Source organism: Leptosomus discolor, chromosome 2 (genome assembly GCF_034619465.1).
Source record: "Leptosomus discolor isolate bLepDis1 chromosome 2, bLepDis1.hap2, whole genome shotgun sequence".
Lineage (NCBI taxonomy): Eukaryota > Metazoa > Chordata > Aves > Leptosomiformes > Leptosomidae > Leptosomus > Leptosomus discolor.
This window is the reverse complement of record NC_141392.1, coordinates 36,563,959-36,591,551: the sequence shown is the minus strand read 5'-3', so window position 1 is coordinate 36,591,551 and position 27,593 is coordinate 36,563,959. Positions and strand designations below refer to the sequence as shown.

Genomic DNA, 27,593 nt, shown 5'->3' with positions numbered 1-27,593 from the left:
CATGAGCACACATTGCCGCTGTTAGAAATGGTAGTGCACGTTAACAGAGCCCTGGGGGTACAGACAATTGTTCAGGCAGCTCTGACGCTCATCGAGCTTGGAGGGAGCATATTTAGCGCCCTGTTGTTTCTTAGCCGACGAACAGTGGACCCAGTCAGCCCAGGGAAACAAGCACACGAGCTCCCTCTCCGTGGGCCAGGGCCTAAGCTCTAGGTGCAGAACTAACGACTGTGCGTGAGGAGGTGCCTCAGGAGGTGCCTCGGGAGCGGCCTCATGGCTCCCTGAGGGCTCCGTGACCTTGGCAACTCATGGCTGCGGCGGGACACTCACAGCTCCCCGCGGCCCGCAGAGCCGGCGCCCCCGCCGCCTTTATCAGCCGGCGTCGCCTGGAAGGAGACAAAGGCGGCGGAGGCTGCGGGGGAAGGCGGTCGGCGACGAACAGCTCCGGGGCCGGGGGCACTGAGCCGGGCCCTCAGCAGCCCTCGGCGCGGCCTCCCGCCGGCCGTTGCGCCATCCGACCGCTGCCTCCCCCGCCCTGACCCCTCAGACACCAAAGAACGAGGGAGGTGGGGGTGCCGAGGCAGCCTCACGGCGCGGTGACGGACGCACTCGCCGGCCAGTCGCTGCGCCGGTGACACCTGATGGGCATGCGTGCTGGCCCATCGCCTCGGCGTCTTCGTCCCCTCCCCGATTCAGAGCCAATCGTGGCGTCGGTGGCCGGCGGGGAGGCGTGACCCGCTCCGGGGGCGGGGAGGAGTGTGTGCAGGGGCACGGAGCGCAGAGCATCTTTTGGGTTGATCGCCGCTGACAGGCTCAGTTCGCGCTCCCTCGTCGCCTCCCCCCTTCGTTAGCCGGGCCGTTCCTTTCCTTCCCTCTCGCGGCCATGTCGTCGCCGTCATCTGGAGAGCGGTACGAGGAGGAGGAGGAGGAGGAGGAGGACGGTGCCTACGAGAGTCAGGCCAAGCGGCTGAAGCCGAGCGCCGCTGCCGAGGAAGGCGAGATCGAGTACAGCGGCGCGGAGGAGAGCGAGAGCCGGCGGGACAATCCCCCGCCACCGCGCGGAGGGGGCTTCTCGGGCGGGGTGAGGGACGCCGTGGCCGCCGGGGTGGGGGCGCGCCTTCCGTCAGAAAGCCGGCGTCGGGGTGAGGGGGCCGGCGACCCGCCCGCCCCGCCGGGTACGGAGATGGGCGGGGGGGGGGGCGTGGCGGGCAGCCCAGGCCACGCGTCCTTCCCGAGGCCGGAGCCCGCCGGCCCTCTCCTCCGGGCATGGAGGCGCTTCCGGTGGGGGTGCGCTTCTCCGCCCCGCCCTGGGGTCGGGGAGTGGGAAAGACGGGAGGGGAACCGGGCTGGGTCTTGTCCGTCTCTCCCTTCTGCCCGCGGTAGGCGTGCTCGGCTAATGGTTTCTCCCCGTAGTTGCCTGGGGAAAGGGAGAGAGAGCGTGCAGCCTGCTAGATGTACGTGATTTGGGTTGTATAGTTCTGAGATTGTCTCCGTTCCGTGGGCGGCTTGTTGCCTTTTGGGATATTGCCGTTGCAAGTTTTGTGCTTATCCTGTTGCAGAGTGTAACTATAGAAACGTAGAGCAGGGGAAGGAAGCGAGGCAGAGGGCTTCTTTCATCCTTCTGTTCTACCTTTGTGGCTGGCAGCATATGGCGATGAGGCGGATCATACATGACTGCCTCCTTTTTGAATTCATTTGTATTTTGACTTTCTCCCTCCCCCACGGACAATGTTAATAAGCACGCTGGCTAACTAAATTTTTTGCTACGTGCCTTTTTTGTCGTCATTAATTTCTATCTAAAGATCACGGCAGTCCTTGACCCATAAATTTGGGCTAACAGTACTTTTTGTCTACTGTTTGATTTCTTAGCTAACTAATTTTCTGGCTGATTGTAATAATTTTTCTTCTTGATGGCTCTGTTTCTCACTTGACAAAGCAAGATCAAGAAAATACTGATTTAGTGGCAGACCTTGAAATTTAGAATACCTCTGTTGTTCAAATGAACTTGCTTAGCACTGGGATGAGTTAATGAGAGATCATTTGCTGTTGCCATCTCTCCTGTCAGTTAAACCTCTGGATGGAGAGGGTACCTGCTAAATTAGTACAAAAGTTCCCCGATAAACTGTGACAAAGATACATCACTGGAGAGAACTATTTTAATGTTGTAGTTTCTTGTGACAGAGCATTGTCTCTGTCACAGTCATGTATTCTGTCTTAAAGGCCAATTCTGAGTGAAACCCTTATGCTTGCGTAAGCTTGAAATTTTGTCGTGTAGGAGAGTTGGACATCATGCGGTGTTTCAAGTAGGAACAAGGTACTGCTCTTGCCTTTCCTCTTTTCTGCAGTGTTTTATGAAATTAGCTAGTTCTTACTTTTTTCTTTTTTTCCTTCATTTTGAGTTCTGGCTCATGTTGACCTCAGTATCTCAGTTTATCGAAGTTAATGTGCAGGACACACTGCCCTGCCCTTTTAGGTAACGAGAGCACGGAGTATGTCTGTAACTTTACATTTTGGATTTCAAGAACATCATGTCCTGATCCTTGTGGATAAAGAAACAGAAACAACTGTGTAGCAAGTCAAGAATGTGAGGATTTTTAGGCAGCTTGTTGTGTCAGTTGCAGTGTGCCTGAAGGAGGTGCATGGTCACTGACTCTGATGATTTATTGGCAAAGCTGTATTCACGGGTCCACTATTGGAGAGGCAGAAGTTGTCTTCATTATAGAGATCAAACTAGTATCTTAAGACTAAGTGGATATATGAAAAATGAATGCAGTGTAAATTTATGTGGGGTTCTAATAGCAAAATGCCAGCATTTATTCATTAGTGTTAGCTAATGTGGATTTTTTTTCTTTTTTTTCTGTAATAGATTAAAGAAATGTGCAAGAAGCTTACTCTGTGACACATCTTACTTGTTTCTCTCCAGGGAAATGTTCTTAGCTTACTAAAGCTGTATGCGGTTCAGGGCAAAGACATAAAAGGTGAAGGTAGGCTGAGATGAGGGAAGAAGTGTAAGTATCACGGGTTACTCAGAAGAGAGCAGAAAAAGAGAAGTGAAGATAAAGTAGGAGGAACTATAGGTGAATGGAGAATTAGAGGGATAAATGAGAAAATGGATGACTGGGATGAAAAAGAGTGGTAAGGAGTCTGGTAGCCTCACTACCAGTTTTTTTTCCTAACGTGTCCTAGAATATTGGTGAATTGGATTATGCACTGTCTTTGCATAAAAGCTGTTTTGTGGTAGGACCCTGCTAGCAGGTTGGTGGGGCTCCCTGCTGGACTGTATTTATTGTCTCATTTTCCCATTCTTCTGGGGTTGTTTGATTGGGTTGAATAAGCCTGTCATGCCTCTTAAGTTTTGGGTGTTTCTCAGATGAGTCCCTAGAAGTCTCTATGCGAGATCCAGATGGGGAAAACAAAAATATATTTTGCTCTTCTTTTTGCTCCGTTTCCCACTCATGTGGACATTCCTCATAGCCCAGAGGTGTAGAGTCTTCCTCATGGCTCACCTGAAGGCTGAGCAGCATGGAGAGCCAGGAACAGACCAGAATGTTGACCAGGGAAAGAGTAGGAATTGGTCTTGCAGAAATATTCTTGGGGGGGGAGAGTATGATTTGGAAGAATGACTTTTACAGAGGCAGCATTGAGTGGTGGTGAAGCCCTGGCAGAGGAATTGGAATTGCAGTGTAGCAGAGGGTCAGGACACATGGAGAATGTGGGTTAAGAGCTGCATTTGAGAGTGTTTGGGGGGCCTTTCAGCTCCATCCCCTCTTCCTCCCTTAAATTTCTGTTTCATTGATTAGTGTTGTGTTTATACAACATGTATTTTCCGTAGCATCCGCCTGCTTCACTCTCTGACATACCTATTCGTAAACATTTCTGAGAAGGAAGATCTATTATGCCTGTTCTTACAGTTGGGGAAGTGAGATGTGGTGTCTAAATACACAAATATAACAACAGGCTACTGCAAGGTAAGATAGGGATGTGAACTTGCAGCTTCTCAGTTACTCTGCTGTAAAACTTCCTGTGTGCAGTATTCTTACTTTGTGGTAAATTGCAACTCAGTTACTTCATGTCTGTCGTGGGCAGTTGCGGTAACAGTAGCTAGATGGCAGCGAATTCAGATCTTGACCTGTTCTGCGGTGACTTGTTTATAAATCCATTTCCTAAATGAAGTGCATCCTAGAAACCGGTTATGGAGTAAGTGCAGATCATCCTCCTTTGTCATCCATCAAAAAAAGTAACCGTTACCTTCAGGCTAGTTCTACTTATAGCACCTTGGGTTGAATCTCCCTATGATGCCGTGCATTGTGTGGGGTTTTGTTTTGGGGTGTTGTGTGTTTGTTTTAAAGGGATATTCAGATTGTGCAGAGTAGAGAGGAAAACAGAATACAGTATTTCAGTTGGAAAGGAGCTGCAACAATCCTCTATTCCAACTGCCTGATGATTCAGGGCAGATTCAGAACTAGGAGAAGGGACCAGAGTGCAAGTATTCTGTTCTGTAGCAGTTGTAATCATTGAAAGGACACAGTGGTAGAGAACGCTAGGAAGAGGTGTGCATTGAACATGAGAAATGATACCCCAAACTCCACATCCAAAAAAACCTAGATTGCCAGGTAGCCTTCCAGAATATGGGGTGTGATTAACCTTAACCCCCTTTCTCCTGCCTAGCACCTACCTAGCCGCCCAAACCACCACCACCACCAAAAAAATCCAGGATATACAAACCCAGTATATTCTTTTACTGCCACAGAGCCTCGACTTTGTCTTGTTTGCTTGGTTCTTCTGAGACGCTGTCTTACTTCACTGTGTACTGGAAATACCATAGTCACTGCAAAGCTACAGGAACTCGAGAGAGGTGTCTGCTGTACCTCTGTAGGGAAGACACAGAACTGCTCAAGTCAGGCAGGTGTGATCAGAAGGGATGATGTACAACAGGGCAAACAGCTTTAAGTAATGCAGTTGAAGAGTGTGCATGAAAGCCTTTCCTCATCAGACCATCCCCGGTGGGCAGAGCTGAGATTCTTGGGGACTGTGGTGTATACCTTGACATTGCCTTTACAGTGTGATTAATTTTAGCTACCCTCGACATCTTGCAAGGCAGTTGGATGCATATCAGTCCATAGCTAGGCATTAATGAAGTGTTGGGCACTTACATACCTAATAAGCAACCTTTTGGGGCTTCCCCCCTGTTTCTGTCATGTTTATAAAAGCAATTTCAGAGCATTTAAGAGGGGTGCAGTGAGACCGAAAAGTTGAGAGTGAATAAGATAATCTGAATGGGGAGAAATAAAATAGCAGTATATTTAGGAACCTGGAGGTGAGGATATGAAGGAGGAGTTTTCCCAGTAAGGGGAAAGAGAGATGGAGGAGGTAAGCAGAGAAATGATGGGGGAGATGGTCCAAAAAAAAGGTGGTACAAACTAATAGAACTAAGGTGAACATACTGACTGGAGAAAGGATAAAGGATGCATTTATGCAAACAATTGGTGAAAAATTCTCTAATCTGGAATTGGTAGGACAGCCGTCATCCTAGAGCCCGTAATGACTATCTTCCTTTTTGACATGGCAAATCATAACTTGTTAGCAAAAAAACAGTGATATAGTTAAAATGTTGTCTAGAACTATGTAGGTCAACAAAGAATGGATGTTAAAATGCTACAGCTATTCTTTGAAGCTGCTTCTGTTGCAGTCTTATGTATGTGTAGTAACTTGTTTGTCCTTCATCTACTTGATTATGTCAGCACTTCCCTTCATGCCTCAGCTCTCTACAGAAGCTCCGTTTCAATGTGAAGCATTTTTATGTTCCTAGCTTCTTTCTTGAGGGAAACCTTTTCTATCCTTGTTACTGGTCTTGAGCACTTAGAAAGAAAGTGTGTTTCCATTATCTAGTTAATAATTGCTTTTTCTATCTGGCTAATGATTCTTCAAGAAATTGTTATTGAGCTTTCAAAAACTCTTAAGCCATATATATTAATGGTACAGCAGTAACGTTAGCTACTCTGTTCGCCTGGCTTTGCTGGAGTGCAAGTGTTGTTCGTGTTGGAGTTATGCATGGGGCTTTTGTGCCATCGTGGAGTTACTGAAAGACTCCTTTGTAAGCAGAGAAGTACTGGTGGTGGTTAATCTGTATGAGAGCAGATGCTTTGTTGTAACCTTTGACTGTGTGCCAGCTGCAGCACATGTAGTTTTCAGGACACGGTGACCATGAGATCTTGGTCAAAATCCTCTGTTTTTCATCTCTGGGGAGAAATTGTGGCAGCAGTTGAATGAGTTGTATACATTCTGGCCTTAGCTGTGGAGATGCTTTACGCTCACAGACGTGTTCGATTTTTTTTTTTGATGTGGTCTAGTGGTTTTATTTCTCCTTCTTTTAGAGGAAATCAAGAATCATTCTAGATTTGCTTGGTACTGCAGCTTGGTAGCTGCAAAACTTGTTTGGCGATGATATGTATGTCTGCCCTTCATGATTTTGCACTCAAACGTATGCCTGTGGCACATGTTCATATCTTTCACCAATATGCTCTGTGAATGTTAGTTTCTGGCTTCCTGGCTCAGGACTGACTTCTGCTCGGTTCTTGTGCTGCTGTTTACTGCTGCAGGCTAGAAACTATTTTGAGTAAAACAGAGGCCCTCTGATTTGGCCCTTTATAACCTCAGTGATTTTATCTATATAAATGAGTTTCTGAAATGCTATGTAGATAAGTCCTGAATTTCATGGCAAGTGACTGAGATTTCACTTGCTTTGTGTGTGGGGGGTTGTTTGTTTTGTTTTGACCTTATTTTGTTGGGTTTTTTTAATTTATTTAATTCCATATGTCTTCAGCTTCTGTGCAGGTTGCTACAATAGCAGCAGTGTTATGTCTTTTGATTCTTGCTAAATCTTCTACTGTACAACACCCTACTAAAGGATGCTTTCTGTATGGTGTTCCGGGAGAAGGAAATTTGGCTTGGAAAGCCAAGTGTTACTTCAACTACAAATGAAAGCAAGATTTGTATTTGCTGATGGTTCTGAGAATAATTCCAGTTGTAGAAGTGTGGACATCTGTATATGTGTGTATACTCATGTATATGTGCGGACACCTGTCTATGTGTGTATGATGGATTTGAAGATGCAAGTATAAATGTCTAAATTTGTGAAAGAGTTTATACTATTAGAAGGGTTTATATCTTCAATAGGCAAGCTTAAATGGACTGTTAATAAATAAAAATACAAAGGGATATGCATGACAAAGAAATATGAACTGAAACTATAACAGAAGATTGAACGGGGAAGGGGAGAGAGAGAGAAATACCGTTCTGTTATGATCCACTCTGAAAAGCTTGACTTGATGTATGGGGGTGCTAATTAAGTAAGGTAGCTCTTTGTAGTGAGTCTTCACTTCAGTGAGAAAGTTGTTGCTTATATTTGCCATCTGATTGGACAGAAATATTTTTCGGTGAGATTTCTTGAATGCAGTAAAGAAAAGCAAATGCATACCCTTAGCATTAACGGGGATCTTAATATAGTAACAAGTATGCGGGGCAATGAATAATTGATTTAATAACTTCTCATTGTTCTGAAGACTGTAAATAAAGTAAAGATGCCTACTATCTTAAGGTCTTAGAGTAATACACTTTGCAGGAAAAACTAGTAATTATTGTCAGTTTTCTTTTGAAGGTTTCCTTAGGTGCTTCTTTCAGCTTTGAAAAGTGTCTTGATGGGTAAAGACATCTACGCTGAAAATAAAAACCTCTGTGTAGTTCTGTTCCTTCTGCAATTGCCTAAGTATTTGCAGTTCAAATTATTAACCTTTTATAACTACTTTGGTCACTGCTACTGCAGTAGACCTCAGCTGATTAATTCAGGTTATGTGGTATCTTATGCAAATATCACTACTGGTGTTTTCCCACAATTGTCCCAGCTCTTATTCAAAGAAGTGTGTTGCCACTTAAAATCTTTCATGCTGCAAATGAATAAAATATAAGCTAAACTTAAAAAAAATTATACGGCAGAACGTTCTGATGTCTGACGAAGTCTGAAGTGCTGACTTTTGGTTCAAACAGACTGATCAAATCCTCAGTTTAAAGAAAAAAACCCACAGTTGTTTTGGGAGAACTGTGTTGGGAACGCAGAAATTAGACACAGAAGATTCAATTTGTAGTTATCTGGAATGTGTTTTTTCCTTGAATCTGTAGTTCAAACAGCTAGGGAAGAGAGGAATGTCTGTAGCAGGAGCAGCAATCTTTGTGGTTACTTTAATTACTGGAGCTGAATGCTCCTTTGTGCCACAAATGAGAATCTGTCTCCAGTTCCAGAAGGTGCTATACTACTTCGTGCGAGAAAGTGAAAAACAGCAAGACTTGATCTGTTAGATCAAACACATTGATGTAGTTGCTAAATATGAATACATCAACTTTATGCTGCCGTTACACATAGGAAATTTGGGTGCTGGTAATTACAGTATATTTTAGTGTGTCCTTTATTATCTTTAATCTTTCTTTGATAATCTCTCATTATTGGCTTACATAATTTAATTTTCTTTACCTCTGTGTCTTAGAATAGCTAAGGTAAATTTCAGCACTGCTTCAGGCTTCGCATGGAAAGATGAGCTGATTCTAATCTGAATTCTCCAGTCACACAGAACCGAGACTGTTTGAAGTCGTAGCAGTACAGTAGCTCTGAAAAATGTTCGTGGCGGGAGTTCCGTGTGCTAATGTACGACGGCTGAATCTGTTAATGGTAGTCAACCTTGGGATGAAAAGAGAGAGCATGCCCATATGTACAGAAATGGCGAGTTTTTCAAAACATGGAGGAAGAGTGTTCAGAATTAGAAGGGGGGTTGGGTTTATTCCAAGTGTAGTACGGAGCTGCCATTTTCTTGTGTTGTGGGGCACAGCTCTGCGTACATTAGAAAAATAATCAATTTTCTTCTGTTTACTGATGACCCTTGTTCTTCCTTTTTTTGTCCCCCCAGTTTGACTCAGACAAATACTGGCATAACCAAACAGGAAGAGTGTCAGAAATATTTTAGCTATGGTGCATGTCCAAGTATTTTTTTTTTTTTATGCTTTTAACGAGTAGGGTGGAAGACATCCTGCAATTCAACGAAGTGTTAAATAGGCTTTTTTTTTATATTAGAAAAATCTTGCCTGTGCAAACACGTTAATTAAATCTGCAAAGCATTTTGTTTTAAGTAGACTTCAGCAACCGAACTTGGCAATCTGTTTGGAAAGAAAAGCTAAATTATTTAAAATGTGCTTGGACTGTACATTCAGATGGCTGCTTCTGGACCCAGTGTAATGTCTGCTAAATATTTAATTTTAGTTAATGACAGCAGTATTCCTTGTTCTGTGTTGAGTTTTAAAATGTCATTTCATTTCTAGGATGCTGGGGGAAGTCATCACAAAGTCTCTGTTTCTCCAGTCGTCCATGTCCGAGGACTGTGTGAATCGGTTGTGGAAGCAGATCTTGTGGAAGCTCTTGAGAAGTTTGGAACCATATGGTATGTCAAGCAGTATAAAGTCTTGTCTCTGGACAAACTGAGAGCATTACTTAAAAGCCTCTTGGACCTCTTTAAATACATTATGATAGCCATTTGAAATGCAGAACCTGATTAATAGTAAAACATGAAGGTTATCTAGCTGTGTGAAGATTCTGTGTTTCTGTACATGGCAAGTCTGGTCAAGCAGAGTTACCATGCATGCCCTAGTATCTGCTGTCGGACTTCAGTAGCACAGCTGGTCCTGGCCTTAATATGAGCTGTAGCTAAACTAGACTGCAGAACGGCACGAGGGTGCTTGTCTTGATACAAGTGAATATACCAAAAATAAGGATGGGCCACAGAGCAGATGATGCTTTTCCCTATTGCTCTATATGGGAGGAGTGCTTGTGATGCAGTAGAACCTTCAGAATGAGGTGGTTATTCAGAGAAAGCCCCTTCAGAGGTCGTATAGCCTAAACATTCCTCATCTGTAAATAAAATAGTAAAGGTGAATGGGTAGAGCCAGCTTATTCTGAGTTTTGAGCGCTTCTTTTTGGAAATAGGCATTTCTTTTCAAGTAAATGCACGTATTGAAGTCAAATAGCGTTTTGTAAATAGTGCAGTAGTATTTTTCACTGCCTTAATGTTCAAATAATTGAATTATACTTGTACTGGTATCTTAAATAAATAAAATGAAGTAAGCACAAGCTTGTTCAGGAATACAAATAAGTACATTTTAGCCTGGGAGTTTTACTTTTTGAGAACTTAAATCAGCTGACAGAGCTTCTTGGGCTTGCCTGTGTCTGAATTTGGTTAACGAGAATATGTTTATTTCCTCTAAGGTAGTTTTGTGTCAAAAATAGTATTTTAAATTTCATAGCAACAGCAAAGATTTTTAATCTATCGAGTTTGACTTGTTTTATAATTTGCATTTACTTTAACCCTTTACCTCATAAATGGCTTTAGCAAGGTTTGTTGTTTTAATATTAATTGTAGTTCTAGTAAGTTAGTAAATGATTAACTGTTTGTTGTATTGGTTGCATGTTTTTATGCATTAAACTTTTTCAGGAAAACAACTGCTTATTACTTATTTATCTTATAGCTGCATTTCTTTGTTTTGTGCAAATGCTCTAGCAATGTGTTGACCAGGTTTGGTAAGTGCAAGGAGGGAGACCTACCTTTCTTTTACATCCCTGTTAGGAGTTTAGAACAAACATATCATATATGACAGTTACGGGACCTTGGAGTTGTTTTTAGTAAGCCTATAGGAAAACTTACTGTAATGTTTCTCTCACCAGCTATGTCATGATGATGCCATTTAAGCGCCAGGCTCTGGTGGAGTTTGAAAATGTAGAAAGTGCAAAGAAGTGTGTAACATTTGCAGCAGATGAGCCTGTATACATTGCTGGACAGCAAGCCTTTTTCAACTACTCAACAAGTAAGAGGATTACTCGGCCAGGGAACACTGACGACCCATCTGGTGGAAATAAAGTTCTCCTGTTGTCAATTCAGAATCCTCTCTACCCAATTACAGTGGTATGTCTCTTCTTCTTCTTTTTTTTTTTTTTAAAATAAAATAATAAAAGGCAGGGAGCAGCAATGTCTTATAATACATATATATATAAAATAATCATTATTTCCATTGTATACTATTTGTTAAAATTGTACACTGTTAATTTGAGTCAGGAATTAAATTCACCTACCAAAGCTTTACACCATCTTCACATAAATAACATGCATGTTCTGCAAAAAAGGTTTTTTGAGGTGATTCAGTCTTGTTGTACAGATATTTTGCAATATATTCGAAAACTTCAGTGGTCGGGATTTTGAAATGTTTAAGTTGCTACATGCTTGTGAAATATTTCCAAATCTGTTGTCACAACATCAGGAATGTCATTTAGGTTTTAGGCTCTGAGTGGTCTATTTTTAAATAGTATGTAGTTTTTCCAGTAGGAGGGGTTGTTTTATTGCAGTCCTTCATTCTTAAGTATTTCCTTTGCAGAAGGTTGAAACCCAAATAAAAGTGAGGAAGATTCCATAAAAACTCCAGTTTGATGGAATCTTCCTCACTTTTATTTGGGCTGATATATTTTACTCTTCAGTATTTCTAATCATACCATATATACAGTTGCATCCTAATTTATTGCCATCTATTTATGGCACACATGCATGTTTTTTAATGATACAGGTATTTTTTGCAAGTATTTAAGAGTGCATGTTTTCTCGTGCATTGAATGCTTATATTTTTCATAGGGATTTTATAGTGCACATTGGATTGCACAGAAATATTGCAGGAAAAAATTTTAAAAGTCTACTTTAAGCAGACTTGTAATAACTGTGATACAAGGATAAGTTGCTTGTTCTTAGGGAAATATATGGGATAATATGGATCAAAGTGTTTGGATTGTGTGGAACCATATAACTTGATGCAAGTATTAAGTTTTGTTTAATGTACTGTGTATTATGTTAGTAAATTGATTGAAACTTAGTATTCCTGAAATGGCTTCGAGCAGTCAGTTCCGTACGCTTTTTGCTTCACTGCATTGTGAATGTCGATAGGTTTTTGCCTGCTGATTTATTAGTGGATGATGAATTTTCTTTCTCATGTCAGCTTTCTTTATAGAAAAGCATGGCAAGGTATGAGTTGCTTTCTCGTCAGTGTTTAAAAATACACCTGCTTTGAGCTGTGTGAACAAATCCATTGACTAAGTTAAAGTATTCTTTGCATGTTACTAGAATACAAATTTTGGAAGCTACGTTTCATTCATGCATTTTAAATTTGGCTTGCGTAAGCAGCTGAGTTGAATGTAGATGCTTGAGGAAACTGGTAGCAGAAGCATTGCTCTGGGCTAGGAGAGTTTCACAGAAATTCTGAGGATGAAGCCTCTAGTACAGTAGCTCCTTTTTGAAAACAAAAAACCGTGGCATAGTTTTGATTGGCCCCAACTTCTTCCCACTGCCCCCAACTGTTTGCCTAAAGTATATCAACGAGCACTAGAAGCAGACAGATTTCCAAAATTACTTGCGAGCATCAGAGCTCAGTGAAGACAGTGTAGACCAGTAGAGTTATAGCAACTGGGAAGAGCAGTTGTACCCATACAGCTGGGAATGTGATGAGAAAAATAAAAATTTTGCACTTGGCCAATGAGTTAAAGAAACAGTTAACTCAGGCAAAGTGTCGTGCCCCCCCCTCCAACCCCTAAGCCAAAAAACACACACAAAAAAAACCCCAAACCACAAAAACCCAAAAGCCCAACACCACCTCTTTCTCTTCAACACTTTTCTCTCCTTAAATTTGAAATACAGTTAGACAAAATAGATGAAAAATTGCAACCAGTTTTAAGTGGCAAAGTCTGAATAACTGCAATAAACTGTTCCATAGAGCTTTTCTTTCAAAATAAGGTAGAGTTTTTGCAGAGAAACTGGTCTGCTCAAGGGCATCTTGTAGAAGAAGCTAAATGGTTCTAAAATTTTGCTGCAGCTTATTTCCTCCCTTACAACTGTGAACTGCTTCTTTCCTGGCACAATTTTTTTTAGACGGGTGTGGCAGTGAAGGGCAAGAATGGCAAGTTAACTGTATTTAATTCCAAATTGCTTTCCACCCCTTTGTGGGGGAGGGTTGGTGTTTTGAAAAAGTTTTGCCTAAGGTGTCATATATAGGTCTTTGGAGTTCTGTTTCCCAGTTTCCTTATCTGTGGGCAGAACTTTGTCAGGGATTGTAAGAACAAATTTTTCTGTTCCAACAGACCTTCTCAAAGTGACCCCTGCTGCTGCAGTCATTACTGGCTGTTCAGCTCTACCTCTGCTGTTGCCTCTTAGTTCTCACTTGCCTTCTAAACGTTCTCTACCTGCATGAGAAAGGTGTGACATGCCTTGGCAATTGAAGTGTTTTAAACTTAACTATCAACTGCTTCTGAGATTAGGTTGCTGTACCTCCTTTTTTATGATACTGTATTATGTGTATAATGCTAGTGTTTATTTTTTTGTTTATAATATCCCACTTTATCTTATGAATCATTGTATACCACTTTGATTTGGTAATCTAAAGTAGCTGAATTAAAAAAAATGTCAAGCTCTGTGTGTGCCTGCTGGCTAACAACACTGATGGCATTTTGAGTAGAGCTTACATTTTGGAAGACAACTTTGGGTTGTTTTTTTTTAAATTAAGTGGCTATGAAGAAATCTTTTTGAGAGATAAATTGTGAAAGAAAGTCATATGTCTGAAAATTAATATCACCTGGAACTGGAAAGTTTTCAGGACTTTTTTCTCCCAAACAAGAGGAGATGGAGGGCAGCTGTTTGTGCTATTGTGTGTGCATAGAAAATACACCTATAAATGATCTCATAAATTTATTTTTTAGGGGTTCAGGCTGCTTGAATCCTTTCTAAAATTGTCTGTCCATCTTCTGAAAATCTTAAGGTTGACAATCTCCTCTGCTTGCTTCGTTTAGCTGTGCAAACACTTGCTGGAGTGTCTGGAGCGAGGCCTCTGAGCATGGACAATGTTTTGAGTTTGTTGTGGGGTTTTTTAATTTATTTTTTTTTAAGGAGTAATATACCCATATATTAAAGCTTATGATACTTTATGTGAGCCAGGAGTTACATCACCATACCTGTAGCCAGCAATAAGACGTCCTCTTTTTCCAGTTTCTTGTGGGGGGTGGGGTGGTGTATGTGGGGGTATGTTTGTTCTATTTTAAGACATCCGGCATGCCCCCCACCCCTTTGCCTCCCAATTGCTCCACTATTCTGCAGAACATAATAATAAATACTATACTTACTTACTTTCCCCCTTCTCCCTATTGTCCCACAAATAAACCTGAGGATGTATGCTAAGATCTTGGAATGTGCATTTTGGAAGTATTTGGTTTAGATAGGAAGAAGGGAAGGGGAAAATAGATTGTGGTAGAGTGTTTCATGGAGATGTCAGTGCCTTTGCCTGCTAGGTTTGGCTATGAAACTGGCTGTCTAGTAAAGTTTATGTGCTTTCAGCTGTTTGAACATGATGTAACAGGTGAATTGTTTCAAGAAATCACAATTCCTGTTTGTTCAGGTTCTGAAGCCCGAGTCTTTGGAATTCTGAGTATGGGTGTATAATTATTCTAAAATAAACTCATTTTTCTTGGCGAGATTCATGCTGGAGACTAGTTTCTGGTACCATGATGTCTGAATTCTTATGTGTAATCAACTGTTGTTTGAGATACTCCTAGCACCACATCGTAAGTCTGGACTGATGTGCAGTAAGGCAAGCTTTTCTCCTTGCTGTTTGGTTCCCATGCAGCATGGTCTTGAATCTTATTGGTTCCTTGTCATATAGACAAACACTGTTGAAAGCGGAGTGTTAACAATGAGTTTGCATGAATCTAGTATTTCCTGTCAGAAGTTTTCTCTGCCTTAATTGGAGAAGCACAGCAACCGCTTGCAGTGCCTTTGATTCAGGTGAATATGGTTGAAATTCTCCTTTTGATAAGCTACAAAAGCTTTCATTATGGACTATCCCCAGTTAATCTTCTGAAAATGGACATGAACAGTTAAAAAAGCCCCTCAGCTGCTAGAATCTTGTGAAATGAAAGGTGCTATAACTACAGTGTCACTTTGCCTCTCTTTGCTTTAGTGAAACTACTACAGTGTATGCTTAAAAGGGAGTGTGGCTTGAGACACGGATGCCACTACTGGGTTTTAACACAGCTGAAGACGTTCGTTAAACTAACGTTTGCATGAGTACTTCTCACAGAAGTTTTTTCCTGGTTTTCAGATTTGACTGCCTGTACTATATCAATCCATAAAAATGGTAATCATGGATTTATAAATTGTATAGGGAAGATTATAAATGAAACATTAATGAGCCTTTTCGTTGCTCCTTGACCTTCAAATGCCAATGCAAGAAAATGTTCTGTGGGCTTAGTGTTTGAAGTTTCACATCCGACTAAAATACTTTTTTTGTCTTCTTCCTTAGGATGTCTTGTATACTGTGTGCAACCCTGTTGGAAAAGTTCAGCGCATTGTTATATTCAAGAGAAATGGAATACAAGCTATGGTTGAATATCCTTTTTGAGTGTGAATTCACACCACCCCCCACCCCCCCCGGAGGTTCTTGACTGCAGATGGGATTTAACATGAGAATGTCAGAAAAATACTGTGTAATTTTGAGACCAAATTATTTTTTAATTTCTTTCTAAGACATGGTAATTTCTAATGTCTATATGTGTATGAGACAAAATAGCACTTACAGGTTTCATCTTTATAGGAAAATGATGTCAACAATGCTCTTGATAACCATGTTTATAGGTGGCCCTAAGGCTGATAATTGCAGACATATCCTCAATTTGACAACCCATTATACACGAAAGTTGCATGGCTTCTGCCAGTGCTGGTACTCAGGAAACGGGTAAGGGGTTGCAGAGATGCAGTTTGACTTCCTCAGACTTTTCTAAAACAGTTGTAATATATACTGCTTGTCCTACTATTCTGACTTTGTTAAAGCACGAGACCGACTTCGGCCTCCTTGATCTGTTTGTCATGTGTTGAGGAAATTCCTTGCTCCGTTATCCTACTCTTTGCTGTATTTGTAGCAGTAAGTTGTACGTGGCATGAACATTTAGAATTGTTAATGTGTTACTGTGGTTTGCAAAGTCCGAGGTTTGATATGATTACACCTTAGTTTATAAAACTGTGATAGCCCTCTTCCTAGAGACTGGTTATCCTCCATTTCTGAGCTGTTACCTGGACAAAGTTGTACTGCGGTCTGAGAAATTCTTTTGTGATTTCAGATGCTAACGAAATGGCAGGCTTTATTAGTGGGTCACTTCTGTAACATATGACTTAACCAGTAGCTGCACTGATGCTTTGGCAGGCAAAAAGGACTACTCTAACTTCCATAAAAGCAAACTAATTGCTGTTTATCTATGTAGAAGACTTAAACTGTGTGTCCTAACAGACAGTAGTTTAACATCCTGTGATAGCGTGTCGAGTTTGTGATAAGCAGTGTTGTCTGGATCAGATGAGTTGTACATTTGGGGGTTATTCTGCATCTTGTGGAAGATTAGGGAAGTTGTGGGGAGAATCCTGCACATACTCTGAAACTACCATTCTTCTGTCCTTTGAATTAAATTCTGCAACTTGCCTTTTATTAAAAACAAAAACAACCAACAATTGAAAGAAAACGCACAAATGTGAGCAGAGTAATGGGGGAAGGAGAAAAAAAAAACGAGCTTCAAGACGCAACACAAGTTCAAAAATGTACTCAAATTTCAGTGCTAATTGCAGTACCCATTACTGTTGCAGATGTCCTCACACAGTTCTAGCCAGTGTCAAATGTTTTCTTAGAAGTCTGGGAAGCTTAACTTTTATCACTCTTAAATTCCACAGTTGAACCTACATCACTGAAGAAGGTGCGCTGCAGGAATGTGGTAAAACAAGGGATATGCTATTGATACAGACTACTTCCAAAGTTTCACTGAATTATATAAAAATGTCTGGTCTGCTGCAAGGTTCAGGCTTTCTGACACCGTATGTTATTAACTATGTATGAGATCACAGATTGCCATGTGCAAGGCTCAGGTACACTTTTCTGCTAGTCATAGAACTAATCTTGGAGTATGTAGAGGGCATGAAATAACCTACATGTTGGAGCCTCGTACATGGCTCTGCCTTGAACAGGGGGTTTAACAGTGGATACGTGTTTTATTTTTTGATGCGAGATGATTATTTGTTCAAAGTATCTCTCTTAGTTCTGCGGTTTTATTTGGGTAACAAGGTAAAAAGGGCAAACTCTTTCTTAGTTCTTTGCACTGGAAAGTTCATGATCTACCTACCCGCAAGTATCTAGCTAATGCTAGTTGTGACAAGGGATGCATTTCCTTAAGTTGTGCCTTCTCACCCCCAAGCTCTGATCTCTTCCCAAATGATTCAGCTTGACCTTTCCCTTCAAATATTGACTAGGCTTGCTGGTAACTTTCTGCATCCTCTGATGAAAATTACTAAATCCACCAGAATAACCCCTTCCAAATGGCATAAGCTCAGAGCGTAAGCAAATCTTGCATCTATATAATGCTCACTGAAGAATTTACTAATTTATGAATGATCTCATCGTGTGCTGCTTACATCTCCAAACCAGATGCTTAGCGTAAGTTTAACCCATATAAACTTGTTGGTAATTTTATATTGAAGTCTGTGTAGAGGTCTTGTAAAATATACAGTAGTGAAATATCTGCAGGTTACAAAAATAAAGCCATATCAGAGGAAAGGGACATGAATAAGACACTTAGGGGGAAAAATCCTTAATGTGATGTGTACGTTTGAATCGGTGTTCTGTGCCCAGAAGGCGAAGGCTGCACTCAATGGAGCAGATATCTATGCAGGATGCTGCACGCTAAAAATTGAATACGCAAGGGTAATGCTTGGACCTTCTCTTTTAATTTTATTGGAAAAATACGTATAATCAAGACTTAACCTTTCTCGCTTTTACTTTATTTGAACAGCCAACTCGACTTAATGTCATTAGAAACGACAACGATAGTTGGGACTACACTAAACCATATCTGGGCCGACGAGGTAGGTTTGCATACGTTATCGCTGTAGATGTTTGACTGTACTAATGACAATCCTTTATACGTGGTCAGGCTGTATCGCAATAGTAATTTCAAAGCAGGCCAGTGCTGCTGAAGGCTGTGTTCACAAGCCAGGAAATTAACCCTGAGCCCTAGTGCCCCATACTGCTGTGTGCTTGAGCCACTTAGTTCAACAAGGAGCCCACACCTGCAAGCACCTTCGCAGTTCTCAAGGACTTGCATTTCTCCAAGCAGCTCTCTCTCTTTGGAGGAGAGGAAACCTGGCACAGACTATTCCTTACAAACTACAAACTTGCACACTGCTTCTCCTTCGAAAGGACTCTTTTTCCCCTATGTTGGACAAGGCATTAAGAAGGATAGAGGACTTCAGCAGGCTGACTCTACACTTCATCATGCACCACATCGGCATCAGCAAAAAAACCCAAACAAACAAACAAACAAACAAAAAAAACCCTCTGAAAAAACTCAGACTTGCAATTCACCTTGTCTGCATACTGCATGCACCACCACCACAAGTTTTTAAAGGAGGACACTTTCAGTACTTCAGATTTGTATGGGATGAATAATATGATAGACTGTACCCATTCTGTTCCAAGTCTGTATGTATGATGGTCTTTTTTCCCTTAAAATTACAACTGAAAAATTGAGAACCTCCAAAATTAAGAACCTCTCTTGTTGGTATCATTGACATTGTAATCTTTTTATTATTTGCTGTATGTGAGAGTTGCATTTAGTCTTAACAGTGTAACTATTGTCTAGTAGTAGGGAAATTTATTCCTTATCTGTAGATAGCTGGAACTGAGCAGTGCAATAGCAGATAGTTCCCCTCAGTTATATTTAAGTATTGAAACAGGGAAATTCATAATTGGTACAGGCATACTGTCTCTTAAGTACTCAGCTGTAAAAATTACTAGAGCTTAACTCATGTCAGTGGAAACTATGACTATATATGTAAAAACAAACTGCTGTGTAGCCTAACTCCTGTAAAGTGTTTATTTTTTTTTTAAAAAAAAAAACAAACCAACAAACTGTAACTATTAAGTGCAGTGTTCAGTACCTTATGTACAACAATGTGTGCAATGTAAAGTTAGAAAAGTGAAGACAATGTGTCCAAGGTAGGGTATCTTACTTATCAAAGGCTATATGAGAACCAGGGCTTTGGCTGTCTCAAGTGATATGCACTTTCAGAGTAATTCTGCAGAGACGCTGGGCTTGTAAAACTGTTGTACAACTAAAAACTTAGGGCTTGAATTTTCAAAATGAAGTTCTTGTAAAAAGTTAACAAGGGAGCTACAGTATTGGTTTCAGCTTGTAGATTACAACTATTTGTATCGGGATTCAAATTTTTTTTCTCAAATTGCTGAGTTAAAAAAGGATTTTGAAGAAACTCAAGGGCAAGAGAAAGATCTGAAGGTTTGAATTCAAAGAATCTGAAGGATTAATTTAACCTTCCTATCTTTTGATCTTTACAGTGTTTGGAGGCTGACTTGTAATATTGTGCATCTAATGACATTGTGTAATTGGTCTGCAGATAGAAATGGCTGTATGAACTAAATGTTCCCCAAGCTGGAGAAAACAGTGGAAAATGAAAAACTTAGAATAGCTTGCTTTTTCTCAAGAAGTCTACTTTTTTGTTTTCCTTTTGTTACTTTGACATCCTGTCTCTGTTTTCTGTACATCCCTCTACTACACATAAGAGGAAAAGAATTAGACTTGTATTTTTTATATGTATATCTATCTCATGCTATATTGTGTATAGCATGGTTTGTCATTTACTGTAGCCTACATCCATTTATCTGGAAAATGGGAATATAAATTACTGAATGAACACTGAAACATACTTGAGAAAGCAGACATCTAGAGCAATTTTGCTCATAAAGTAATCCAAGCCTTTTTTTTTTTTGAGAGAGAGAGAGTGTTTTTGTGTTTGTGCTTCAGCTTACTCTTGCAGCAGTGTTGTTTGGCTTTTGAACTTAGTGTGACCTGAACTGTAAGGATATGACTTCAGCAGACAAGATCCTAGCCCAAAGGAATTTCATTCTGAGGACAGGCATGCTAATACAGCCTTTCAGAACTTCACACCCTGCCCACCCCCAAATCTTAGGAAGGAGATGCATTTTGCTATTTTTTTTTTTTTTTTAAAAGAACTGGTTTTACTTCTTTATGGTAACAAATTACAGACTTCCCTATAGTATTTCTGCGCTTAAGTAAACTTCCTAACAAGCGCCTGCTGCTGTGAACTCATACTGCATTAGATTGAACCAGAAAAACTACCTGACACTTAGTATTCTACTTGCTTTTAGCCAGAAAGTTCAAACTGTAGTGTGGAGCATTTCTTTTGGTGGTAATACTAGCACACGCAGTGACTGAAGGACTTGATTTAAAAAGAAAACCAAAAACCCCCCACCAAACCCCAGACTTAAACTAGATTACAAAGAATATTTCCTTTCAGAATTATTTTTAACACAGATCAGTTCTGATGTTTCAATGCCTCTTTGCATAAGTATTTGTACTGGCACAATTGAGGGGCTTTGTTCAAGGAAGGAACAGGTATGGGGCAAGGAGGGAGTGGTGGACTACACTGTTAAGAGGAGAAAATATTTGTCAAACTGTTCTCCCAGAATTCTTCATTCGAAGAATATGGTCCTTTACTACATTACTGTGTGCAATTTCAAAGGATTTAGCTCCACAGGCTGGAATTATAAACTTGATTTTTCTGAAAGATGATTACTGCATACAGTTTGAATGCTCAAGATACTTGATATGACTGCCCATTTGCTTTCTAGAGCCAAGGACCAGAGCTGTTACCCTGAAAGGGGGATGGAAAAAACAAGACTTGACGAAGTTAATCTTTCTTCTGTGTGTTTGAAGGCATTCGAGCACTGTTCTCTCTTCAGGCTTTATTGCCAAAGTAAATAGCTGACTTGGAGCCTGTCCTCAAAATCCTGAGCAGAAAGGGCGCGTGCTTTTTCATCTCCCACTGTTGTGTTGTCTAATGCAAATAGTTCCTATTTTTCAGGGGAAATGCCTCCCGCTGCATTGGGCTGGAGTTGCCATTTTCAGCAGTCATGCTTAAATTTCCTGAGATCTGTTGTAAACTGATACATGTCTTGCCCCATGTTTTCAACATGGCTTTTTTAATTATGAGAAATCAATTGTCACTTACCACAAGGAAATCTGGAAGTTTAGAATTTCTTTGTCATGCAGCATAGGTCTGATTAGAAAATACAACTTTGGCTGTGATGCACTGCTTTCCTCCAGTAATGTAGACCCCTTGCTTAACTTTATATCCTAGAGAACTGGGTTTTCTTAAAGGATTGACGGTTGTTAGGTGCATTATTCAGTGATGGTTTTTCTTCAGTTGAACTGTTCTGTGCTGCTGATAATGCCATAATGTACAATCCTTTCAGCACACCCATAAATCAGTAGGTGTTCTGTAAATATATATGTACCCATATGTAATGCTCTCTGTTTACTGATTATGAAACCATGTAATACAGGTTGTTGTTGGCTTATGCTGAAACTTCTTGAAAGAAGCCCACTTTGAAAATGTGTTGCTGTTGAAGCTAATATTATGATTCAGGTACTGTCTTTCAAAAGTACTGCATTTCAAATTTGTTTTAAGAGACACATAGGTAAATCCTGCTGTATGGTGTTATCTATGCTTATGTGTGGTGTCTGTTTAGGAAAAATACTGGGTATTTCCGTAAACTTTAAATGTCTGCATCTCCTCATTGGCCACTGCCCCAAATCAGCTTAAGTGCAATTTGTTATACAGATGGCAGTCTTTTAATTTTGGTGTCCCAGGGCTACAGCTTGTGGTTTTACACATATAATGAATGAGAAATTGTTTATAAAATTAAGAAGGACTCAAATTACATTTTGCCTCATAACTAGAAGCTTTGTGTCTTAACTGGAGAAATCAAGTGCATAGTTGTGCATACTAAACTGTTTTCTTTCCCTTCCCACATGTTAGACAGAGGGAAGGGCCGCCAGAGGCAAGCTATTTTGGGAGAACATCCATCATCGTTTAGACATGATGGTTATGGTAAGTAACATAGGGTGACAGGTGGTTATGATTTCTTTACATGATATGTGGAATGCTAAATACTCAGTTGGTGCTTAACTGCGGACCCCTACAGCACAAGTAGTTTGCTGTTGTGCTGTACGTGCGGTGCTGTCAGTCCACATTCTGAAAATGCTAGTGATTCACCGAAATCTCTGTGAATTTATTGCCGTACCTCTTCCTTTCACAGAGGGCATCTGGCTCTACAAATTTATTCCTTGGAAGAGTGTTTCTAGTTGCCATCACCCTGGCAATGGATAGAAAATGGTATCTGTACTGGGAAAGCAGTTTTCTAGAAAATGGCAGCTTGATCAATGGTTTGATGCAACACAGAGCTCTTTGATATTTTTGCATGTAAAGCTGTGGATTGTGGGCTTTACATTTCTTCTAATTTAGCTAGTTCTGAAAAGATACAGCTATGTGACTGTATAAGAATGATGTTTTGGAATTAGTGCTATGAAGTGCTGCAGTTGTTACTAGTGCTACTTATAAATGAAGATCTGGTGTAACTTTCATGTGTTGGACCAAGACGTCAGGGTTGACAAACTGATGTGCCCAGTTAGATGTGGCTTTTCTAGTTATTTACTCTCCTAACTGTCAGATGCAGTGTATTTTCTTTGCCAAATGTATTTCTATTTTATGATGTAGGTTGACCTTCTACCTACTCTTTTTCCGAAGGTTCTTCAAATCTCCAGAGTTTTCCAAGTTCCACCTTGTATTCACTGATGTTCTTTTTTTGTTTATTCAAAAAAAAATTGTTTATTTAAGTGAAACTTGTCACTTCACCTGTACTGGAAAATGGGACAGCTTGATTTTGCTTTAATGTAGGGGTTTAAGTATTCCTGTTTGTTCTAGATGAGCTGTTTGTAGAAAGGCATTTTTCTGACTTGTCTCTAGAAGAGAGCTGTGTCATCTCCTCTCCTGACCTCTGGCTAAAAGTTCACTCCTTTTGGTTTGTTTTCCCTGCTTTGTAATATTCTTTCTTGGTGTCATGTAGCTCTATAAGTAGATGTGGCAATATTGCTGAAAGTTCATTTTAAATGTTTCTTCTGATAAGTTTAGGTTCACATTTTGTACGGTGCAGGGAAGATTTTTGTAGTTACTGAAATACCTTTCTTCGCTGCTATATAAAAACAATACCATGAAGTAGCTCCTACCTTCTTATAATGTAAGAAGAGACTTGGAACATTAAAGGGAATGAAGATGGGTGTTTTGTTTGGTTCGTTTTTTTTAATTGGAAAAAGAATTAATGGAAACTGCTGTAACGTTGTTCCCCCCCATCCTTTAAATATGCATTACATATGTAGGCTTTAAGGCATGATTAAGTAGTGAAACTTGTTTCAAACAATATGAAAGCATGGTCTTTCATCTCCTTAGGGTCACATGGTCCTTTGTTGCCCTTACCGAGCCGGTACCGAATGGGATCTCGGGACACTCCAGAACTTGTTGCTTATCCGTTGCCCCAGGCATCCTCCTCTTATATGCATGGTGGAAATCCTTCTGGGTCAGTTGTCATGGTTAGTGGGTTGCATCAGCTAAAGATGAACTGTTCAAGGGTCTTCAACCTGTTCTGCTTGTATGGAAACATTGAGAAGGTAAGGCATAATTTATTAGAAACTTGGAAACTACTATGGTTGTTTTGATTGTTTTGGAAAAAGCCTGGCTGAGATGGCCTAAAAATATTTCCTAGTAACTTATAAAACTCTTGGTTGGGCCGTTTGTTGCAATGTCATTTTTTCCCTTACCTGTCTTAGGTGAAATTTATGAAGACTATTCCAGGCACGGCACTGGTTGAAATGGGTGATGAGTATGCTGTGGAAAGAGCTGTCACACATCTCAACAATGTCAAGTTATTTGGAAAGAGACTTAATGTCTGGTAAGTATGTTTTATCAGATTAATAGTCTACCAGTAGGCAGATGGAATGAGGTTGCAAACGGACAATATCCCATTGTTCTGTTGTTGGACTTACGATTTCCAGTTTGCAACTATTTATTTGTTGCTATTTATTATTTTATTTATTATTATTTTATTTATATTAATAAAGCATATGAGCATTACATGGATTGGCTGTTAATAAACTGTACTCCTTAATGTGTCTTATCCATCCTTCCCACGTTTTTTGAAGGAAGATGTCAAATCCAACCCATCTTGTTCTCCTTCTGTTTCAAATTGCTGTAAAGAAATGTCCGCTCTGTTCTGGTTAGATTGATAACTGGTGTGCAAAGCATGCAAGTGTTAATTATTTAAGAAACTTTTAACTGTCTCTTTCGATATATATCTCCTTAAATCCCAGTGTTTCCAAGCAGCATTCAGTAGTTCCAAGCCAGATATTTGAACTAGAGGATGGCACGAGTAGTTACAAGGATTTTGCAATGAGTAAGAATAATCGCTTCACCAGTGCTGGCCAAGCATCTAAGAACATCATCCAACCACCCTCTTGTGTGCTGCATTATTATAATGTTCCCCTGTGTGTAACTGAAGAAACATTCGTAAAGGTAGGCAGTTGAAATGACATATAGTGCTTTGGGGCTATATCATAGCTTTACACTGTGTTACTTTTAAAAAGAAATAACTGGATAGTTACAGCATAGCAACTGGAAGAGGCTGGTTTTTAAAACAGGTTTGTAGCCTCTCTATATAGAAACTGCTATTTTTTTCACAATTCTGGCATTATTCTCTCTCTCTCTTTTTTTTTTAATGTGAGAAACAAGATCTTGGAAATAAAGTTGAGAAGCTTAATGCATTTTTTTTGTGGAGGAGGGGGAAAAGACTCACACAAAGCCAAATACAGGGAAAGTTAGGACTACAATTCACAAAAGATTCACTGACTCCCTGAGGTGGTTACTCTAATGACTGCTAGGATGTTTCAGATTGGAGAGAAGCGCGCACCTGGAACTGTTTGCATAGTTGAGTCCTAAGTGAACTCCGGATGCTTAAAACATGCAATGCTGGGCCTCTCAGGTGGAGGCAATGGTAAAACTGACGACAATTCAGTGAGTTCTTTTTCAGTTCAATAAAAATTGGTGTGCTTGTATGTACAACTTCTGAGCTACTGTATTGAAGTGGGAATGTCAAAAAGAACTTGTTTCTGTTTAAATACGTCGTTTGAGGTGGTAGTGATATCAGTACTTCTAACAATTTTTGTGCCTATAAAATAGTTATCATGGGAGAGCACAGATATAGGAGCCTTGTTTTGCGTACTATAGAATGGTATTTGAAAGAGTTACCAATCTAAACATATTTTTAAAAGAATAATTTGCCGTAAATTCTTGGAAGCTCTCTTAAAGAGTTAGTATTTTCCTTTTTGTGTGTCTCTTCCAGGACCTTGGAAGTTTTGCTACTGTGTTTATGTGCATTTTTACTGGAGTTTTACCTCTTGTTTTATTTTTGTGACAGTTATGTGAGGATCATGAAGTTCTCAGCTTTATTAAATACAAAGTGTTTGATCCAAAACGTAAGTAAACTTTGACCTGTTTGGGGAGTTACTTGAATTCCAGTTTTCATAATAGCATACTCTGTTAAGAGATGTTACTGATCCCCTTCTTCCCTTTTTTATTTCTCACTTTAACAGCTTCTGCCAAAACGCTTTCTGGTCTGTTGGAATGGGAATGTAAGACAGATGCAGTGGAAGCTCTCACTGTACTTAATCACTACCAGATAAGAGTCCCAAGTAAGTAAATTTTACTGATCTTACTGGTATGAATTTTTTTTTCTTGTTTTCTTCATGTCAATACTGTCTTTCTAAAAGGTGAGGCTTCAGCAGTTGAGTCTGCAGCAAAAAAACTGCATCGTTCTTCTTATATATGTATATGCTGTATTTTATATCTATATACACACACGTATACTGTACTATATATATTACAGTATACAAATACTATATATATTACAGTATTTAATCTCTAGCTTCCATTCATTTCTATCTAAATGGTACTCTTTCTTAGTTTTTGAGTCAACCTATAGAACTCAAAATATGCTTCACAGCTTTGAAGTTACAGAAAGATGGAGGAAAACCAAAAATTGGTCAGGGATAAAAAGAAGGCAGGCAGAAAAAGCATTAAAATCCACTGTCATCAAAATCAAACTTAACAGATAATGCCTTACTGAAGCTTTTTATGTGTTTCACAATAAATGCAGAGAAATCTTTGTATCTTTGGGGTTCTTTAAGTTGCACAGCATACTGCTCTGAATTAACTGCTCCTGTAGTGGGTTCTCTTTCGAACAAGAAATTGTGAAGCCAAGCTGAGTTTAGCTCCAAACTAGTAAGAGTAGAGGAGGAGTTTGCCTGCTAAACAAGCACACAATAGGCCAAATCTGAACTGGACAATTAAGATAGTTTACTGGATTAAATGGAATTTTTCCAGGTGTTCACAGACATAATTTTGAATCCAGCACAGTGACTAATACTATTTTAAACTACCTTCTCCAAACTATTAGGAATTTGTCTCCCTGTCAAGTGTTAACAGTTTAAATCTTTCCTTCCTTCCCTCTTTTGTCCCCCTCTTAATAATGGACTCCTTACTTCAGGAGCGGAATATTTTTTAAGATACTGTTGGTAGCGTACTGTTCATGATTTCAGATTTACCGTAGTTTGGAGAGGTGGTAACAGCAGAAGAACTTACTCTTTCAGGATGAAGAAAGCAAACCCTAATGTATAATCAAATATAGCTAACACAGGAAAAGACAGTATTTTAAAACAAGGACTGCTGGTTAAGATTTCATATAATAAGATCATCTGAGGCTGGCTGAACCAGCAGTACATCTCTTCCATACCCGAGACACGAATGTGTGCTGCCTTCCATGGGTCTCGGCAGCCTTTCCAAATAGAGTGGGGTTGTTTAATGCTTTGGTTTTTGGAGAGGCCTGAAGGGTGTGCTGGACATCCTGCTGTTCTCTTCTCAGTCAAACACACATAAATAATGTCCGGTGCCCAGGGCCACTCTGTCTCTGATAGAAATGCCACATTCTAAGTCTTGACTTCCTTAAATGCCTATGCCATTTGTCTTTGAACTCGCCTGTTAAATACTACTTTTATAATTAGTTCCTCTAGGAAGAGGGGCAGTGATAATGGTAAAGTCTTTCTTATGTGTAGTACAACATTTGGAATTCTATCTACCTTCCCTTGCGACCAGATCCATCACTTTGTTTTTATGTCTAAAAAATGCTGATGGGCTATCAGTAATACCTACTTAGAGGTAGTGTGGTGTCTGCAGGCCACTGGTGGGGGTAGGTGGGGAACGTGTGAGCCTTAAATCTACAGAACTGGTAAACTTGTCAGACTATGCAAGGTGGTCTCGATCAGCAGTAGAGCTATGCTCAGTAAAATGCCCTGAGTGTGTTGTATGTTGTCTCCTGACAGATGGCTCCAACCCTTATACCTTGAAGCTTTGCTTCTCGACATCATCCCATTTATAGAGAAGAGGACAGCATGTTAACAGTGACATTCACCTCGATTTGCAAGTTTAAAACTACACTTCGTTCTCAAAGCTCTAAAGTGG

The 27,593-nt window shown here is 40.1% G+C and overlaps 1 protein-coding gene across 2 annotated transcripts; it reads left to right on the top strand.

Moving 5' to 3' along the window:
- The first annotated feature begins 883 nt into the window (after positions 1 to 883).
- HNRNPLL (heterogeneous nuclear ribonucleoprotein L like) lies at positions 884 to 27,593 on the top strand. Of its 2 annotated transcripts, none has more exons than XM_086460913.1 (13): positions 884 to 1,081; positions 9,364 to 9,482; positions 10,760 to 10,997; positions 15,418 to 15,503; positions 17,757 to 17,853; positions 17,942 to 18,014; positions 22,008 to 22,079; positions 23,475 to 23,692; positions 23,852 to 23,973; positions 24,392 to 24,593; positions 25,495 to 25,552; positions 25,670 to 25,768; positions 27,455 to 27,593. In XM_086460913.1, the coding sequence occupies exons 1-13, from the start codon at positions 884 to 886 to the stop codon at positions 27,508 to 27,510; spliced, it is 1,638 nt and encodes a 545-aa protein (XP_086317039.1). In that variant the 3' UTR covers positions 27,511 to 27,593. The 2 variants fall into 2 exon arrangements, with proteins under 2 accessions (XP_086317039.1, XP_086317038.1); XM_086460912.1 differs by having other exon boundaries at positions 884 to 1,093.